The sequence below is a fragment of the Oncorhynchus gorbuscha genome, linkage group LG14 (genome assembly GCF_021184085.1).
Source record: "Oncorhynchus gorbuscha isolate QuinsamMale2020 ecotype Even-year linkage group LG14, OgorEven_v1.0, whole genome shotgun sequence".
Lineage (NCBI taxonomy): Eukaryota > Metazoa > Chordata > Actinopteri > Salmoniformes > Salmonidae > Oncorhynchus > Oncorhynchus gorbuscha.
The window spans coordinates 46,598,628-46,618,326 of record NC_060186.1 but is presented as its reverse complement, the minus strand read 5'-3'; the positions used below and the strand labels follow the sequence as shown (position 1 = coordinate 46,618,326).

At 43.2% G+C, this 19,699-nt stretch overlaps 1 protein-coding gene across 2 annotated transcripts; it reads right to left on the bottom strand.

Annotated features, from left to right (window-relative positions):
• Window positions 1-11,505: 11,505 nt before the first annotated feature.
• Window positions 11,506-19,402, bottom strand: LOC123994981 (zinc finger protein 239-like). Of its 2 annotated transcripts, XM_046298155.1 has the most exons (3): window positions 18,841-19,402; window positions 14,677-15,075; window positions 11,506-13,391 (listed from the first exon to the last, which is right to left on the bottom strand). In XM_046298155.1, exons 1-3 carry the CDS (start codon window positions 19,151-19,153, stop codon window positions 13,348-13,350), a joined length of 756 nt encoding a protein of 251 aa, XP_046154111.1. In that variant the 5' UTR covers window positions 19,154-19,402; the 3' UTR covers window positions 11,506-13,347. The 2 variants fall into 2 exon arrangements, with proteins under 2 accessions (XP_046154111.1, XP_046154110.1); XM_046298154.1 differs by lacking the exon at window positions 11,506-13,391 and having other exon boundaries at window positions 13,398-15,075.
• Window positions 19,403-19,699: the final 297 nt, after the last annotated feature.

Below are 19,699 nucleotides of genomic sequence, written 5' to 3'. Positions count from 1 at the left end.
TGTTGTTCGTCATGTAGGTTGAAAGGGGTGTATCTTGGCTATAATAGACCTTTGTACTTTTTTCCCGTGGGTCGACCAGCCATCATTATCGTAGCGCACTCAATTGATTCACTTTACATGTGTGCGTTGTATGGACCTGCTCCCTTATTAATAATTGAATAAAGATTTAGTTTAAGAATAACTCTGACTTGTGTGATAAGTTTGTCTCTTCTCATTTGATATAAAAACAATTAACCACCACATTTGGCACCGGGGATGTGAATCTTAACTTGGTGACGGCTCCTGACGACCTGGGTAAATCGTGCACGAGGGATATCCTCTAACTTGGGATCTCAGGGAGATCACACTTCAGGAAAGGAGCAGATGGACCCACCTTTGATCTGAGAGGCAGTGAGCCGAGTTGATACCACATCTCAAACACAGTAAAAAAAAAAAAGAGGTGAGCGAAACGCGCAAAGTGGAGTTTTTAGAAAAGCTTTGTTGGCTCTGAGTGTGTTTTCTTGTGTGTGGGGGGCACCTTGGAGGTGTAAAACAGGGCCGAGTCAGCTATCTGTGTGAACTGGATGAAAACTAGAATCTGTGTTTACTATTTAAGACTATTTATGATATAGTATAAGCTAGTAAGGTGGACCTGTAATTATTTTAAACATGTACCCCATTTTAGAAGTATTGAAAGATGTAAATGTATGAGTTGCATTATCAGAGGAACTAACCATGAGATACAAATGAGAAAATACTCCTGCAGGTTAAAATATTGTTGAAAAACAACTAATTGATTAGTTATGTTTGGGAATAGCATTGTTTGACTGTGATATGAGAGCTGTGTGACTGATATGAGAGTTGTGGAAATGAATCTTAATCTGACATTTGGATAGTAACATATAGAAATATGCTTAATCAGATGATTGAAATTTGGATAATAAGCGGGATGATATTTTAGAAAGCAGCGGAAGGTCTATAGTTCCTGGGAGGCTTGATTTTTGCCGTGGTCTCTGGGAGGTTAGAGAAATGTTGGGGATCCCATGGTCATTGTCCGGGAAACAGGTTATTTTTTGTTCTGCTGGGATTTTGGAGAGCTTCTTCGTAGCTATGGAGAGTCCTTGATAAAGCAAATGGAATGGATTTCGTGAGTACTTGAGAATTTCTTACGTTTTATATGGATTCTGTGAATATTTGAAAATATGATCAATTGTATGTGTGTATAATCGATTAATAGAGATTTGATGAAGTAATACTGGGAATATAATTATATACAATTTAAACAATCCATATGTCGACGAACGTAGGTTTTCAGTTGGTTTCTTTAATGGATCATTTGATAAAGATGAGGTTTAAGCATTATTAGACTGTCGGCAAAGTCTGGGCAGTCTCAGAAACTGATGGGAATGTCTAGACTTTAGGGTAAGTTACCCTAACGATGTAACTATAACACGCTTATTGGATTTTCTCCGTCCGGGTACTACATTTGAAATAAAACTGCCCCTAAGGTTCTTCCCAGTTTATTTTTTTTATTTTTTTTTATTTCACCTTTATTTAACCAGGTAGGCTAGTTGAGAACAGGTTCTCATTTGCAACTGCGACCTGGCCAAGATAAAGCATAGCAGTGTGAACAGACAACACAGAGTTACACATGGAGTAAACAATTAACAAGTCAATAACACAGAGAAAAAAAGGAGAGTCTATATACAATGTGTGCAAAAGGCATGAGGAGTTAGGCGAATAATTACAATATTGCAGATTAACACTGGAGTGATAAATGATCATGTACAGGTAGAGATATTGGTGTGCAAAAGAGCAGAAAAGTAAATAAATAAAAACTGTGGGGATGAGGTAGGTGAAAATGGGTGTGCTATTTACCAATAGATTATGTACAGCTGCAGCGATCGGTTAGCTGCTCAGCTAGCTGATGTTTGAAGTTGGTGAGGGAGATAAAAGTCTCCAACTTCAGCGATTTTTGCAATTCGTTCCAGTCACAGGCAGCAGAGTACTGGAACGAAAGGCGGCCGAATGAGGTGTTGGCTTTAGGGATGATCAATGAGATACACCTGCTGGAGCGCGTGCTACGGATGGGTGTTGCCATCGTGAGCTGAGATAAGGCGGAGCTTTGCCTAGCATGGCCTTGTAGATGACCTGAAGCCAGTGGGTCTGGCGACGAATATGTAGCGAGGGCCAGCCGACTAGAGCATACAAGTCGCAGTGGTGGGTAGTATAAGGTGCTTTAGTGACAAAACGGATGGCACTGTGATAAACTGCATCCAGTTTGCTGAGTAGAGTGTTGGAAGCAATTTTGTAGATGACGTCGTCGAGGATCGGTAGGATAGTCAGTTTTACTAGGGTAAGCTTGGCAGCGTGAGTGAAGGAGGCTTTGTTGCGGAATAGAAAGCGGATTCTTGATTTTCGATTGGAGATGTTTGATATGGGTCTGGAAGGAGAGTTTGCAGTCTAGCCAGACACCTAGGTACTTATAGGTGTCCACATATTCAAGGTCGGAGCCATCCAGTGTGGTGATGCTAGTCGGGCAAGCGGGTGCAGGCAGCGATCGGTTGAAAAGCATGCATTTGGTTTTACTAGCGTTTAAGAGCAGTTGGAGGCCACGGAATGAGTGTTGTATGGCATTGAAGCTCGATTGGAGGTTAGATAGCACAGTGTCCAATGATGGGCCGAAAGTGTATACAATGGTGTCGTCTGCGTAGAGGTGGATCAGGGAATCGCCCGCAGCAAGAGCAACATCATTGATATATACAGAGAAAAGAGTCGGCCCGAGAATTGAACCCTGTGGCACCCCCATAGAGACTGCCAGAGGACCGGACAACATGCCCTCCGATTTGACACACTGAACTCTGTCTGCAAAGTAATTGGTGAACCAGGCAAGGCAGTCATCCGAAAAACCGAGGCTACTAAGTCTGCCGATAAGAATATGGTGATTGACAGAGTCTAAAGCCTTGGCAAGGTCGATGAAGACGGCTGCACAGTACTGTCTTTTATCGATGGCGGTTATGATGTCGTTTAGTACCTTGAGTGTGGCTGAGGTGCACCCGTGACCGGCTCGGAAACCGGATTGCATAGCGGAGAAGGTACGGTGGGATTCGAGATGGTCAGTCACCTGTTTGTTGACTTGGCTTTCGAAGACCTTAGATAGGCAGGGCAGGATGGATATAGGTCTGTAACAGTTTGGGTCCAGGGTGTCACCCCCTTTGAAGAGGGGGATGACTGCGGCAGCTTTCCAGTCCTTGGGGATCTCAGACGATATGAAAGCGCGGTTGAACAGGCTGGTAATAGGGGTTGCGACAATGGCGGCTGATAGTTTCAGAAATAGAGGGTCCAGATTGTCAAGCCCAGCTGATTTATACGGGTCCAGGTTTTGCAGCTCTTTCAGAACATCTGCTATCTGGATTTGGGTAAAGGAGAACCTGGAGAGGCTTGGGCGAGGAGCTGCGGGGGGGCCGGGGCTGTTGGCCGAGGTAGGAGTAGCCAGGCGGAAGGCATGGCCAGCCGTTGAGAAATGCTTGTTGAAGTTTTCGATAATCATGGATTTGTCAGTGGTGACCGTGTTCCCTAGCCTCAGTGCAGTGGGCAGCTGGGAGGAGGTGCTCTTGTTCTCCATGGACTTCAGTGTCCCAGAACTTTTTGGAGTTGGAGCTACAGGATGCAAACTTCTGCCTGAAGAAGCTGGCCTTAGCTTTCCTGACTGACTGCGTGTATTGGTTCCTGACTTCCCTGAACAGTTGCATATCGCGGGGATTGTTCGATGCTATTGCAGTCCGCCACAGGATGTTTTTGTGCTGGTCGAGGGCAGTCAGGTCTGGAGTGAACCAAGGGCTGTATCTGTTCTTAGTTCTGCATTTTTTGAACGGAGCATGCTTATCTAAAATGGTGAGGAAGTTACTCTTAAAGAATGACCAGGCATCCTCAACTGACGGGATGAGGTCAATGTCCTTCCAGGATACGATTAGAAAGGCCTGCTCACAGTGTTTTAGGGAGCGTTTGACAGTGATGAGGGGTGGTCGTTTGACTGCGGCACCGTAGCGGATACAGGCAATGAGGCAGTGGTCGCTGAGATCCTGGTTGAAGACAGCGGAGGTGTATTTGGAGGGCCAGTTGGTCAGGATGACGTCTATGACATGCAGGGCCAGGGTTTACCTCCACATCACCCGCGGAACAGAGGAGTAGTATGCGGCTAAGGGCTATCAAAATTGGTCAAAACTGGTCGCCTAGAGTGTTGGGGACAGAGAATTAGAGGAGCAGGTTTCTGGGCATGGTAGAATATATTCAGGGCATAATGCGCAGACAGGGGTATGGCGGAGGTAAGCCCAGGCACTGGGTGATGATGAGAGATTTTTTTATCTCTGGACATGCTGGTGGTAATGGGTGAGGTCACCGCATATGTTGGAGGGGCAAAGGAGGTATCAGGGGTATGAGGAGTGGGGCTAGGGGCTCCATAGTGAACTAAAACAATGATAACTAACCTGAGCAACAGTATACAAGGCATATTGATATTTGGGAGAGACATACAGCGAGGCATACAGTAATCACAGGTGTTGAATTGGGAAAGCTAGCTAAAACAGTGGGTGAGACAACAGCTAATCGGCTAGCATAACAACAGCAGGTAAAATGGCATTGACTAGGCAACGGGGCCGACAGAAAACAAACAAGCAGAATCGAGTACCGTGATTAATGGACAGTCCAGCGTGCATCAGCTATGTAGCCAAGTGATCAGAGTCCAGGGGCAGGGGGGCTGGCGAGTGTTATCCAGGTTAAGAAAACTAACAATGACTAAGTAGCTTGTAGCTAGCTAGCTGGTAGCTAAATAGTTTGTAGCTAGCTAGCTGGTAGCTAAATAGCTTGTAGCTAGCTGGTTAGCTTCTGGAGGTTCTTGGGTGTGTTCTGGGCTAAACAAGCTAGCAGTTAGCATGCCGAGTTAGCAAGCAAGGAGATAGCGAGGGCTAGAGAGTTAGCCTTTGGAGGACATTGCGATGGGGTGAGTCTGTTTATTCCTCTTCATGCGGTGACATCGATAGACCGGTCATAGTCAAGGTATTGTAGCCCAGGAGTATGCTAGGAGCTCTGGCCGGGCTAGCTTCAAGCTACGTGGGTGGAAACGCTAGCCAGGAGTAATCAACCAGGGTTGCTGTTTAGCTCGATAGCTAGTTGTGAAGATCCAGCTGAAGAATGTTCCGTTTGTGGTGGGAATCCGGGGGTAAAAAATAAAAAATAAATAGGTCCGTTATGCTCTGGTTAGCGTCGCGTTGTTCGAACTGGCGAGAGCTTTCCGAGCTAAAGGTTAGCTGAAGACCGCTAGCATAGCTGGCTAGCTTCAGTTGAAGGGTTCCGGTTTCGGTTTTGAAGTAAATATAACTACTTTAGGAAAAGTAGCTACATTGGCGGGTTGCAGAAGAGTATTTGGAAGCTTAGGTTTAGCAAAATGTTTTTAAAGATATGCGAAGAAAAAAATATCTAAAATATCTAAAACTAAAAAGAGACGATATTTACAGAGAGACGATACGACAGGACGAGTTACTGCTACGCTATCTTGGAATGAGAAGTATGAGAAGAGTTGCAAGATTTATTGAATAAACCTTTTTCCATAAAGTTAGAGTGAACCAAGGTGGCTGACTAGCTGTTGAAGAAGCGTCCCGTCCACTAGATTATATGTCACAGTGGCAGAATCACCTGAAAGACGCACATCGCCATCTGCTGACTGGAGTTGGTATCGCAGTTGAGAAAATACATTCAGACAAAAAGCTAAAAAGCCACTAAAAGCCATCGACTCCCTTTGAAAACGGGCGATGTGGCATAAGAAACATTTATTATAGTGTAAAAATGTACTACAAAGTGTAGCTAAATAGAATAACTTTGGTCATACACACTCAGCACGTGACGTCCAATGACGTTAAATTATGGCCGATATCAGGTCTGTCTGTTGTGGCTGCTATTTCGCCCCAAAATAGTCATCCCATATTGGGCTGTGTATAACTATGTAAATGTTTCTCGGACAAGGTGACTTTTATCAATATACCCTCTAAAAAGTAAAGATTCCTGGAGTATCCTTTAGGGGTTCTTCAAATTGAAACTGTGGGGGAACCCCTATAAGTTCTTCGAAGAACCCCTTATCATGGTTCCTCTAAGAACCTTTTTTTTAAACTCCCTGTCCACCCTCCTTCTATTATACAAACATATTTTAATAATACTAATACCAATATTGACAATATTGATTTAAATAATGAATTGTTTATTTAGTGGCACCACAAATATGAATTAATATTTACAAAACAATTCACCAAACAAAACACATTACAAAATTGCAATGTCAGACCATAACAAATAATACATTTACTTTGTTTAGTGATTTTCATGACATTAAAAAAAATAAAAATAATGATGTACAAGAAAAACAACATGCATACAACATTAAGCATAGGTAAACTAGCGTTATTGTAGACTTGATGCTAAATACAGATTTTTCAGCTTTAGTGTGTATATCATATCCACTTAGTTATGTTAGGAAGTTTGCCATCTTTATGACCGGCCCTGGTAACTTCACCCCAACTTCTCTTATCCCCAGAACACAGTATCTGTGCATACAAAAGTAAGAAAATATTAATACACATACAATTAACAAAGAACAGAACAAATATTCATCTGTAGTTTTACATATGCATGCACACCTACAGTGCCTTGCGAAAGTATTCGGCCCCCTTGAACTTTGCGACCTTTTGCCACATTTCAGGCTTCAAACATAAAGATATAAAACTGTATCTTTTGTGAAGAATCAACAACAAGTGGGACACAATCATGAAGTGGAACGACATTTATTGGATATTTCAAACTTTTTTAACAAATCAAAAACTGAAAAATTGGGCGTGCAAAATTATAAATTTACTTTGTGTGTTATATAATATGACTAAATGTGTTTCTGTGTTGCAGGGACAGTCAAGAAATGGAACAGCAAGGCCACAAAACATGACATAAGCAGAGCTGTGGGAGACCACCTCAAGCCCCTGGTAGAGCCGGGGGTGGTGTTTACCACTCCACCACGCCTTCAGCAGGCTTGAAAAGTGGGATTGATACTGTTTTTCATACTAAGATGGACAAAGAGTATGTTGATTGGTCAGTCATTGGGTTAATTTGTTAAAATCAAGATTTATTTATACAGCACATTTCAGACATGGATGCAACACAATGGCTTCACAGGAAAAAATAAAGAAAATAAACAGAAATATTTAGTACACAAACATATGAATAAAAAAACAGAACAACAACTAAAAGACTAATGAGCATTGAAAGGAAATGCCATTGATTAAAATATTAACAATAGGATGCTATATCCAACCCAAAACAACTTGTTTTTTAGGAGAGGCTCTAAAAGACACTACGGGGGCATCAACTGAAAATTGACTGGTAACATCAACTGGGACCTAAAAGAGACTTAAAAACAATAATAACAACTTAAAGACTAATGAGCATCCTAAGGAAATGCCATTGATTAAAATATTAAATTATCCAACCAAATTACAAGCTTGTTTTGTAGGAGGGGTTCTGATAGACACTATGGGGGTGTCCACTGAAAGTTGACTCGTAACAACAACTGGGACCTAAAAGACACCCAACATGAGACCCACTAAATCTGCCCAAGAAGAGTCAAACAAAAGAAAAACCCACACCTAACTTAAAGACAGGAAGCAAACTTCAAAGGTGATGGTTAAAATAATTTATTTACAATCAATACCATTCACACTTTACAAAATCATATCTCTCATTCATTCTTAATTACTTATATTTACAAAACCAAATCACCAAACACCAAACAAAAACAAACCTCAAGGGAGCATCGTCCCTCCCCGTCATACCTAACCAATACCTAACCCTTTCCCTATCTCCCCTTCCCTAATCTATCCCCTTACCAAACTCACTCTAACACTCCCAGCCCTAAACCCCCTTTCCACCTCTCCCGTGCCGCATGCTTCCCCCACTTCCTCTCCTCCCTCTTCATCCTCCCCCCTCAAATCACCTTCCACCCTTCTCACTATCCCTTCCACCCCCCCGAACTCTCCCTGTCTTGACTAAATTCTGCCTGGCTTCCCAAAGTCCCTTTTTAAAGAGACTCATGAGAAGCCAGAGCAGAAACCTGTCCCTATCCGTTCCCTTTGCTCCCCCTACACCTCTCTCTAGCCTAGCCCATGTCAAAACAAAATCACTCCTAACCACACCTAGCATCACCCGTGCCCTAGCCCAGACTAGTCTGGCAAAGGCACAGTCCCAGAAGGCATGGCGCACAGTCTCCTCCCTGCCACAAGAGGATCTTGGACAGGTGGGGGATTGCACCAAACTATACCGGTACAAGATGGAAAGTACCGGCAAACGCTTATGAAGGCTCAACCAATTCAGGTCCTTGAGCCCGTTGTCCAGGCCCCGCGCCTGCACTCCCTCCCAGACCACTGACGAGATGCCCGCTACGGGCGCAGGACTCCCTGCCTGCCTGACCTCCTCGTACAGGTGCCTGTGGTCTAAACCTACTCGGGCAACTTCAACCTCGGGGTGCGCACGCAGCCACTTGGCCGCATGACCAAAGTGCCACGGCAGCTGTTCCGCCCAAGGACCCGCGTTAGACCACACCACACCCGCAGGAGGTAACCGGACGGGTGTATCACTGGCTGAGCAAGCTCCGCTAACAAGAAAGAAACAAAAATTGAGTCCAGCTTGAGGGGGAAATGTGGTACCCCCCTACCTCCCTCCCTGATGGGACAGATCATGCGTGCCCTGGCGACCCACTCGGGTAAAATCCCCAAAGATGGCAAGGGACCTTGTCAGGCACGAGTCCTTGCACAACAGCAAGGAAGTGTCGTCGGCGTACTGCGTCATCTTAACACGCAGCCCACCACTTCCAGGGATCAACAAGCCTTCCACCCCTGTGTCTGCCCTAATGGCAGCCCCCAGAGGCTCCATGTACAGAACGAAGAGGAGTGCCGAGAGTGGGCATCCCTGCCTGACCCCAGAAGAGAGGTCAAAAACGTCACCTAAGTGACTATTTACACTAACTCGACACCCCGCTCAGACAAAGTACGGATCCATCCTATAAACTTCTCCCCAAATCCTAATCTACCTAACACCCTGAATAGAAAAGATCTATTCACGCGATCAAAAGCTTTCGCCTGATCTAGCGCTGCTACCATTAAAGGCAGCCCTCTATCTTCAACCCAAGCGATGGAATCCCTGATCAACTGTAGGTTCCATCTTATAGAGCGACCCTCTACCCCGCACGTCTGATCCTCGTGGACGACGTAGGGAAGGGCTGTGCGCAACCGGTCTGCTAAAACCTTTGCAAGAATCTTGTAATCTACGCACAGCATGGTCAATGGCCGCCAGTTGCCAAGGTCAGTTGCTTCCCCCTTCTTATAAAGAAGTGACAGCACACCAACAGCCATTGATCCCCCCGGGACCCCCGTCTCAAGGATGGCCTTCAAGACTTCGAGAACCACTGGTCCAAGTATACCCCAAAACGTGAGGTAAAACTCAGCCGGCAGCCCATCCATCCCAGGCACCTTCCCTTTTCCCATCCTCCTAAGAGCGCTCTCAACCTCTTCTAGTGAGATCTGGGCCTCCATCACGTCTCTAATGTCCTCTGGCAACCGCCGGGACAAGTGTTCTAAAAACATGTTTCCCTGCTCTACATCTATTTCCCTTTCCTTACATAAACCTTGGAAATGATCAGTTGTCACCCTGACCATTTCCTCTGGTTTACTTACTATACTACCATTTTCTTCCCTAACTCCATGCATTACCTTCCTACTCTGCCTGGCCCTAACCGACTTAAAGAACATAGCGGAACAAGTCTCATTATGTTCTAGAAAGCCAATATGCGCACACTCCAGGAAAGCTCGAGCCTTCTGCTCCTGCAGCTCCCTGAGCTGCGCCTTTAGGGCTGCGAATCTCTCCCAGTCAATCGACCCGCCGAGGTTGCCTGCCTCGTACTCGAGTTCAATTAACCTTTGGACACGATCCACCTCCCTCCTTTCCTCCCTTTTTTTCCTTCTACAATATCCTATTATAAAAGCCCTTATCCTCCCCTTAACTAAATCCCACCACTCTAACACCCCCTCGCACATGGACCGGAGGCCGTCAAGCCTCCGAAAGAAACAAAAAAAATGCGTCAACAAAAGCCTGCTCCTCCAGTATATCCCGATCTAACTTCCAGTACCCCCTACCGAAGAGGCAGACTGGCGACCCCACCTGCAGGAACACCCCGTCGTGATCCGTGAAGAAAACAGGCAACAGCCACCCAGACAACTGACCCAAAGACCTGGGTACAAAAATGTAGTCGAGCCTCCGCGCAACCCCCCTGGAGTTGCGCCATGTAGGACCGACCATTGCCGGAGTAGTGTGCAGGCCACCATCAACCAGACCATGGCAAGCCATTAGCCCAGAGATGCACCTGCACTGCTATCACCGCCTACCCCTAAATCTATATTAAAGTCTCCTCCTATCACCAAGTGCCTGTTTGTAACACACAGGGGCGCCAAACAGTCCACCGTCTCCCTCCTGTCTGCCGCCACCTGTGGCCCATACACCCCAATTAACCTATATCTAGCTTCTCTAAACTTAACATCTATCCCCAAAACTCTACCCTGCATTATTACAAAAGTGTTCTCTATTTTAACCTCTCTATGCCCACACAAAATCCCTACTCCTGTTGATTGCACCCCTCCTATGCCCCCAAAAGATTCCCCCTTATCCCACTCTCTCTTAAATCTACACACATCCCCACCATCCCTCAGGTGAACCTCCTGTAAAAAACAGAAATCAAACCCCACACCCTCTAAATAACAAAAAACCGCCCTCCTTTTAAACATTATTCCTTAACCCCCTAACATTTAGACTAAAAAAAGAAACAGAACTATTCATTTAATTATTAACAACAAATAAAAACCCCAAAAATCAAAGAAAAAACAGACTCACCCGATGCTCCCCTGGTCCATCTCCACCGGCGGGGACGTCCTCTCCTCTCCTGACGCCCCCCCGTCCTCCATCCCAACCCATGACCCAGGCAGTGTGTTGGGTCCTCCCTCCCCACCCACCATCCCCCCCTCCCTGTTTGCCTCGGGGCTGCATGTAGGGGACCCCATCTCCTCAAACAGGAGTTGGGATCCCTCTAGCAAACAGCCCACCGACCCCTCACTGGAGACATCCACTAAAATGCAAGGGGCTGAGGCAAAACGGGAGGACAAATTACCCCCCCCCCGCCACTCTCTTAGCCCCCTCCCCTCCACCCCCTCCCTCTCACTTCCTGCCAAGCTCACCCTCTTCATCTCTTTCTTCTTTGGTGAAGGAGGTAGCGGGGAGACACAACGTCCCATCCCTGCTAAATCCTCCACCAAATCCCTCATTTCGACCTCGAGGAAGCCTGGCAGGCTGTCCCCCACTCCTCCCCCCTCCCACCTCCACTCCTCCCTCCTTCTCAGTCACTGTCCCCGTTCCCTCTTCAAACCCTTCTCCCACCACTGTCCCCTTCACCGCTCCTTTACGTTCTTCTGCCTTCTTTTCCTTCTCCTCTTCTTTTCCACTCTTTCCTTCTTCACGCCTCTTTCTTCTCATTTCTTCCTTCTTTCCATCCTCTTCTCTTGCCTTTTCCCCTGTGCCATCCGTACAATCCGCACGCGTCCTTTCTTTCCTCCCCCTATCCCCCCCCCAGCTGCAGACGCATATGACCTGTGACGAGCCGGGCAGTCACGCCACAGGTGTTCTCTGGAGCCACACCCGTGGCAAGCCTTGGGCTCGTCACACTCCCTGGCCTCGTGCTCTTCCGACCCACAAAACCGACATTTCTTGTTACTGCACGAGGCCAGGGTATGGCCGTAGGCCATACAACGCCTGCAGAGCGGGGGCTGACGTGCATAGTAGAGTGTTCCCCTGTCAGCCCCCAGGGAGAACATTGCCGGAGGATGGAGGTAGCCATCCACACTCTTCGGGGACTCCCTGAGTAACGCCTGGAAACCTCTTCCCATTCCAGAAACCCAGGGAGTCCCTGAGGTACCTCGCTGAGGAGACATTGTCCATGTACCTCCCCAGAAAGGCCCTCACTTCTTCGTCCTTCACGTGCGGATTGTACATGGTTACGGTGACCACCCTGAAGTTGTTTCTTGCCAGGCTGGTCACCGTGTAATGACACAGGGGACCTTCTTCTTTCCCTTCTGTCACCGTCTTCATAATCTCATTGTGTTTTTCTTCCAAATATAGGGTTACATCAAACCCCTTCTCCATTGGGTTCCCCTGAAGGCATAGAACATCTTTAACCTTCAATTTTAGGTGCCCCATCAGGATGTTCCTCCCGAAGGTTTCTCTCCCCCAAGTCTCCATCTCTTTTCCCCGTCAAGAAAAGCGCACCGTGTTGACCAGTCCAATCCCCGGAACCGACGGTTCAGATGTACTTTGCGCCATCTCCTCACGGATGATGGCGCACCCGTCCCACCACCTCAAACTTATAAACAGGAAGCAAATCAAAAAAGGTGGAGCAACTAAAGGTGTTGACTCTCCACATCTATTAAGACAACTGGAGCACTGAGCCAGACACTCTTAAATAGAACCTTGACCAGCTCAGGTGAAACACCTTCCCACTAATGAGATGGACAAGCCAGCACAGGTGTAACACATACTGACTAACGAGGTGACACCAGTCAGTGCATCCTACGTGCTAACGAGCTATACGTGCTAACGGGCTATACGTGCTAAAGTCCTACCTCAAAACATAAATGGAAAAACCAAAGCCTGTAACACCCTTCCCCTTTAAGACAACAAATATTTCCTATATTTTTGTTGGACAAGTTTGCGGACCACCAACAGAAAACAACTTCCATTTCACATTATTATCAACTACAATGATTCACCAATACATGGTGTCTACTTGCTGTCAACAACTAAAAACAAGAAAAAACACGTATTTATAAATAATAAAATACAATCGTATCATTATTTTCTCCCTTTTCTTTCTATAGAATCCTAAAACTCTTCTAGAACTCTCTAGCTTCTAGAACTCTCGTCCCCTTGGAACGAGCCCAAACAAAACTCAAATCAAATTGTATTAGTTACATGCGCTGAATACATGTGTAGAACTTACAGTGAAATGCTTACTTACGAGCCCCTAACCAACAGTGCAGTTAAAAAAAAAAATTGGACTGCCGACTCTTGAGACAATCAGCAAGCAAGTTGACCTTACCACAGACATGTCTGATTTCAAGAGGAAACTCCTGCGATATCCGTAGTAACTTTCCACCTCACTGTGGAGCTTCTCTCTCTTTTCAGGGTTCACTCGATAGGCATGTTGTTGGATCTGGGCCCAGTCCCCAATGTCATGCTCTAGTACATTTGGGTTGGCACATCTGAGAATGATCCCTGATAGTCTAAAAGCAAGAACAATGTCAATATAATTGTACCCAACAATTGTCAGTTGGTTGCATAAATAATTAGTACTAAATGTTACATGAATTGTAAATATGAAATATCAAAACCAAATGTACACCCCTTTGTTAATATGTATTGCCAATAATTAACTTAGTGGTGAGGCATGGAATAATAAAATGTATATTTTGTCAGGCTGGATGTTTGAAATGTGACTAGGTGATTTGAGACATGCTTCTTCAGTAGTGGAATAAAGACAATTAGCACTTGGATGTTGTCAAGAAATAATGGAGTAATGTAAGATTGTTAATAAAATTCATTATAGACCAATTGATTATACTGCGTCCATATGTATAGGCTGCAAGTACATTGAAATTAAGTTGTTTTCAAATCATTGAAAAAACTACCCGAAAACACATTTTCAACTTACAACCGAACATAAATTGGACGTCGGGCATAGTCTTCTTTTCAACGTCTTTTGAATTACATTTTGGTAGGTGAGAATAGCGCAATGTCAAGACATAGTTTTAATGTGTCCAAATCAATAACCAATATGCAGAAACAGTTTGGGATATATTGAAAACCTAAACATTGAAGAGTTGCATTTTGATTCAAGTGAGTAACCAACATGGTAAATGTAACACAACTCTATTTTTGTTAGTCACTTTTTGTTGAATCTCATAAAAAGTACTCTTTCAATTAAGAAGCCTGGATTTTTCCCCTGAGACTAAAATCAATTGAAAATTGGGCAAATGTTTATGGTTCTACATTCTGACGTTCATTAAAATACTCCTACAATGTTAATACATTCTATATTGTGACATTATTAAAATACTTCCACAATGTTAAAAACATTCTACATTGTGACATTATTTCATTGATATCATGAAACAACTACTTCATGTATTTTCTGATGTTTAATCAGAGATCTTTTATCAGAGTATCTCTTCCCACATTGATCACAGCACGGATTCTCTCCTGTGTGTGTTCTTTGGTGAACTATAAGGCTGTTTAGCTGAGTAAAACGCTTCCTACATTGATCACAGCCAAAAGGTTTCTCTCCAGTGTGTATTCTCTGGTGTGATTTCAGGGATTGTAGCCAAATAAAACTTTTCCCACAGTGATCACAGCCAAAAGATTTCTCTCCAGTGTGTATTCTCTGGTGTATAGTTAAATAGCTAGATGTAGAAAAACTCTTCCCACATTGATCACAGCTATAAGGTTTCTCTCCTGTGTGTGTTCTCTGGTGTACTATCAGGTTGTTTAGCTGAGTAAAACTCTTCTCACATTGATCACAGCCGTAAGGTTTCTCTCCAGTGTGTATTCTCTGGTGTGTTTTCAGGGTTTGCAGCCAAATAAATCTCTTCTCACATTGATCACAGCCAAAAGGTTTCTCTCCAGTGTGTATTCTCTGGTGTGATTTCAGGGTTTTTAGTTGAGAAAAACTCTTCCCACATTGATCACAGCCGTAAGGTTTCTCTCCAGTGTGAATTCTTTGATGTATTTTAAGGTCTGGTGAAGAGTTTAATATTTTCCCACAGTCAGAGCAGCAATGAGATTTCTTCTCTGTGGGTCTCTGCTGGTGTTTCTTGAGGAGTTCTGATCTGAAGAGACTCTTCTCTGCCTTGTCAGAATCATGATGTTGTTGAGCCTCCCAAGAGGATCCACGATAGTCCTGTGTCTCTCCTGTGTGAATGACAAAGTCAGACAGATGGTTAAAGGCCCACAACAGCAGAAATCCACTGTTTATTTGAGGTAAATGGTGATGCCCAGAGCATACCCATGAAGTTCTACAACAATTGACATCTGTTAAATTTTACAATGAAGACAGTCAAGTTAGCAACAATAGTCATATTTTGTCTTGATTTCACAATAGTAGTAACATTGATGATTATGTGTTGAAATTAGTTATTCATGTTGTTGAAACTCTAAGCAGTGTGCCAGATTACTTTTGGTTTCCAATATAGGCCACTTTCTGTGTTTGCTAAAATTGCGGCATGAGGGCAAAGTACACACAATTTGGTTGCAGAAACTCCCCCCTGCTAATGAGGAAACGGCTAGTTATGGATGTAGTATATCTGCAAATGAGGAAACCACTAGTTATGGATGTAGTATATCTGCTAATGAGGAAACCACTAGTAATGGATGTAGTATATCTGCTAATGAGGAAACCACTATTTCTGGATTTAGTATATCTGTTTGGAGAAAAAATGGTGAGCGAAGATTTTAAATTTTCACAATGAATTCTGAATATTACAGCACACTATCAGCACAAGACCAGGAGTGAAACTCACATTAAGCTCTGTATCTATTCACTAGTTCACCACTGTGGGGGAAAACTCAGGGGAGTTCTCATAGGCTGACATCAAATATAGCCTCCATTTCCAGGTTGCTTATGAGCTAAGACTCTCTGTGTTCAAACAGACTAACGAGACCCTACTGTAAATCAAGCAGACAATAACACATTATAAACATCAATTTGTTAGGGATGTTGGATCCAACGTGGAGCACGGCACTTTGGTTGTTGTTGCATATCGTGATGTTTGTCATTTGACTGTCATTCAGAAAATGATTTCCTAGATCAGGTGATGATAGTTGAACATGTGACTGTAACTAAACAGCTACAGTATTAAGAATGTCTAATTATTGAAGAACCGTGTTAATGACAGTATCCATTTGGGTGTTGTCTATAAAGTTAAGGTGACTCTCGGTTAGAACCATTGGATTTAGCAAACTCTGAAATTATTTAGAATTTCTGTTCCCATGAAAACTATTTTCCCAGCGTAACATAAATAGCCACTAAATTTTACATAGTTCGAGAGCATTTTTTAACTTAGAAATTGCACTGTTGGTTAGAGCCTGTAAGTCAGCATTTTAATGTAAGGTCTACCTACATCTGCTGTATTTGGGGCACGTGACAAATAAATTTGGATTTGATAGAAGTAGGACTAGTCTACCTGGCCTGCGCGCAAATGTAGGCCTATAAATGTGCCCATTTGGGGATGTCTGATAGTATTTATGATTGTCTTAACGCACCACCACTAATGAGTTGTGGAGTTTCTCAAAGTCATTTTTCTTCACCTCAAACAGCAAGTAAACAAAGTCTAATCGAAATCAATTGCGAATGACAATAGTTCCTCAAAGTATTTTCATAAAATATTTCCCTTTCGATAACCACTCGGCATAAAAGGGAAAGATATAATGATGCTCTGATCCAGTGGAAATGTCATAAAATACCCGATTACTTCTTATTCCTTGCGCAAATAGCCGACAGCTGTGTCTGTCCCAAACTCACTGGCGCGGGGAACTATACCAGAATATTTTTTACAATGTTGCAAGCTCGCTATCTTGAGTTTTGGGCTGACCCAGTTGATAGTTGATATAATGTTTCAAGTTTGTTGTAGAAAGGCCATGTGCAGCAAATGTGAAATATTTATTTTTATCAGGATATTTTCTACCTGCAGGCTGCAATGTTTTTATTTGTGGGCTTTATGTAGGCTATTTTTACATAGTTGTCAATGGCAATAAAAGTTACTTTTAGATTTGTATAATTTTCATTTAGATAGAATGTAGCTTAATCACAAACAATGATTTTGAGATACTATTATAAATGAATGAATCTGTTCCACGGAATTGTACCTATGAAAATCGTAACTGGTTGGTAGAAATTAACTAAGTTAACTTGGCACTCCAAGTGGAAAATGTTGCAGACCGCTGGTGTAGCCCATTACCAGAAACTTCATGATCACAACAGCAGAATCTTTCTCCATCTGGTTAGGTTATCTTGAGCTCTGGCTCCCGAGTCATTTGTGTGTCTTAATTATTTAATCAAACAGCCTGCTTAAAGCATCAGACCAGTTCAATACATATAGTTGATTTTTTGGGGATGTGTCTATAAATGAAAAAATACACGTTATAACATGTCAACCATTTGTTTGGTAGAAAGAACAGGCGACTCTTGGTTGACCAAGATTTACTTTAGGTGGGGACACTAGAAGATGATTTTGGGGACAACGCAGTTGGGACTTGAGCCCGATCTAACATCACTGGAGAGACCTGAAAATAGCTGTGCAGTAATGTTTCCCATCCAACCTGACAGAGCTAGAGAGGATCTGCAGAGAAGGATGGGAGAAACTCCCCAAATGCAGGTGTGCCAATAAATTAGTTAAATGAAAGAGGGAAAATAATATTTTTTAAAATCAATTTTAGAATAAGGCTTTAAAGTAACAAAATGTGGAAAAAGTCAACGGGTCTGAATACTTTCCGAATGCACTGTATACAGCAACACCTCCCCCATCATTCCTGTATTTTCTGTAGATGTTATATCCCTGTATTGCTACTGCTGTATCAAAGGAATTATCTCAGTGAGTTTCAGAGATGAACAGTAGAGTGCATTCCAAATTCAATAGGCAGGCAAGTAAACAAAAACGTTTTCAAATAAAAACTATTCCAGAAAATGTCAAAGCGTATATAACGCCCGTCCAAGAGACTGTCGACCAATCACGTTCATATTGTCATGCTGTGACACGCAGTTCCTGAACTATTTCTCACTAAATCCCTTTTTAAAGTCAGGGTATGAGTGGAGAAACATGCCTATTTTACTTGAAAGTATGTAATGTTACGATTGCAAAGCTACACGATATTACAGAGAACAAGTTAATTATCTCACATCTCTGAAAATATTTGTAATGTTGTGCTTCTTGTTCACAGAGGGTAATTCATGCCAATGTTATTTTCTTTAAGCTGTTAATACGAATCGAAATACGAATCCAATATCCTAATTTCTTAAAGTATATCTGGTGATAGCAAGTGATAGTGATACACAAGCTAGGTCTATTTGAAACATTGCCATCCCATGGTGGCATTTACCAGCCACCAGGTAAAGAGCCTGCCAGAGCTAGTCTACCTCTGAAAATAACATACAGTCCTTGGACCTGGAAGAGTAACGGGGGCAGAAATCTGCAGTAGAAACAATAACAAAGCGTACTCCCTGCCGTTTCGGTAAAAATCTGAGGGATGGAGAAATGCAACCATCCATGATATCAACATTATAGTTTTAACCATGTTTTGAGGATATACAGTGTTTGTTTATATTTACTGACAAACATTGGAATAAAAAAGACAGTCGAACTAAGCTCATGATGCATTTAAAAGGGAATTCTTAAAGAAAATATGGGTATTATTAATGTATCAGTCCCAAAACGGATGTAACAACTACTGATGGCCCCTTTAAGAGAACATATTGGGCTAATCTAATAGAAGATATTGAGGAATACAGTATTTTAGGCATTGCCATTGGATGCATTTGATCAATTGTTAACGTTTTGTTGATGGTCCACTCGTGATGTTCTACACGTTACAGTGTAGCTTCAGCCATTCCTACAGAACAACATTAAAGTGTAGAACCCCTGTACTGCATATTGGTTCAACGACTGCAGAGACCGTACTTACTGGTGTTAAACAGATCTCCAACCTCCTCTTCCTCATCCAATGTGACAGTCATCTCCCCCTCCTCCCCTTTCACTCCAAAAACTGAATCCTCCTCTTCTTTTACTGTAACATCCTCCTCTTTCACTCTGAACGCGTCTTCCTCTTCTTTCACTGTAACGTCTTTCTCTTCTTCTTTCACGGTAACAGCCTCACCCTCTACTTGTTTTTGTAGTGTGACATCTTTCTCTTCCTCCTCCTCTTTCACGAGAGCTTCTTTCTCAGTCCAGCAGACGACCCCCTCTTTAGCAGGAGGAGAGTAGCTTAGTGAACTCATGGTCGGAGATGTTAGCTATCTAGCATTAGAGAGTAGCCTAGATCTAAGCTAACTTAACAAACCAGCTAGCTGACAAACAACGTAAATCTATAATTAAATGGGCCAACAAGTACATACAACAGAAGTGTGTTTAATACACATCGACTAATATACACCAAACAGTGTAAATAACGTGAATGTTGTAGCTATGTTTGCCAGAAAGCTACCAAGGTGTCTGAAAAGCTGTTGTTATTGAAGGAGCGACCCGTCCACTAGATTATACGTCACCCTGGCAGCATCGCCTGAACCTAAAAGGCACACATCGCTGACTGGAGTGTGCAACGCAGGAAACAAAATTTGATTTTTCATTTATTTCATAAAAGTTTAATATTATATTAATATTATATTAAACAGAGACCTGAATGAAACCTCCACCTAATAAAACTAATATATAACTAATATATCATATAAGATCAGAACTGGTCATCACAGAGTGGCTGTAGTGCTTTGTAGACTGGGTAAATCCATTTGAATTCAATACATTTTTGACAGCATCCCTTTTGATTT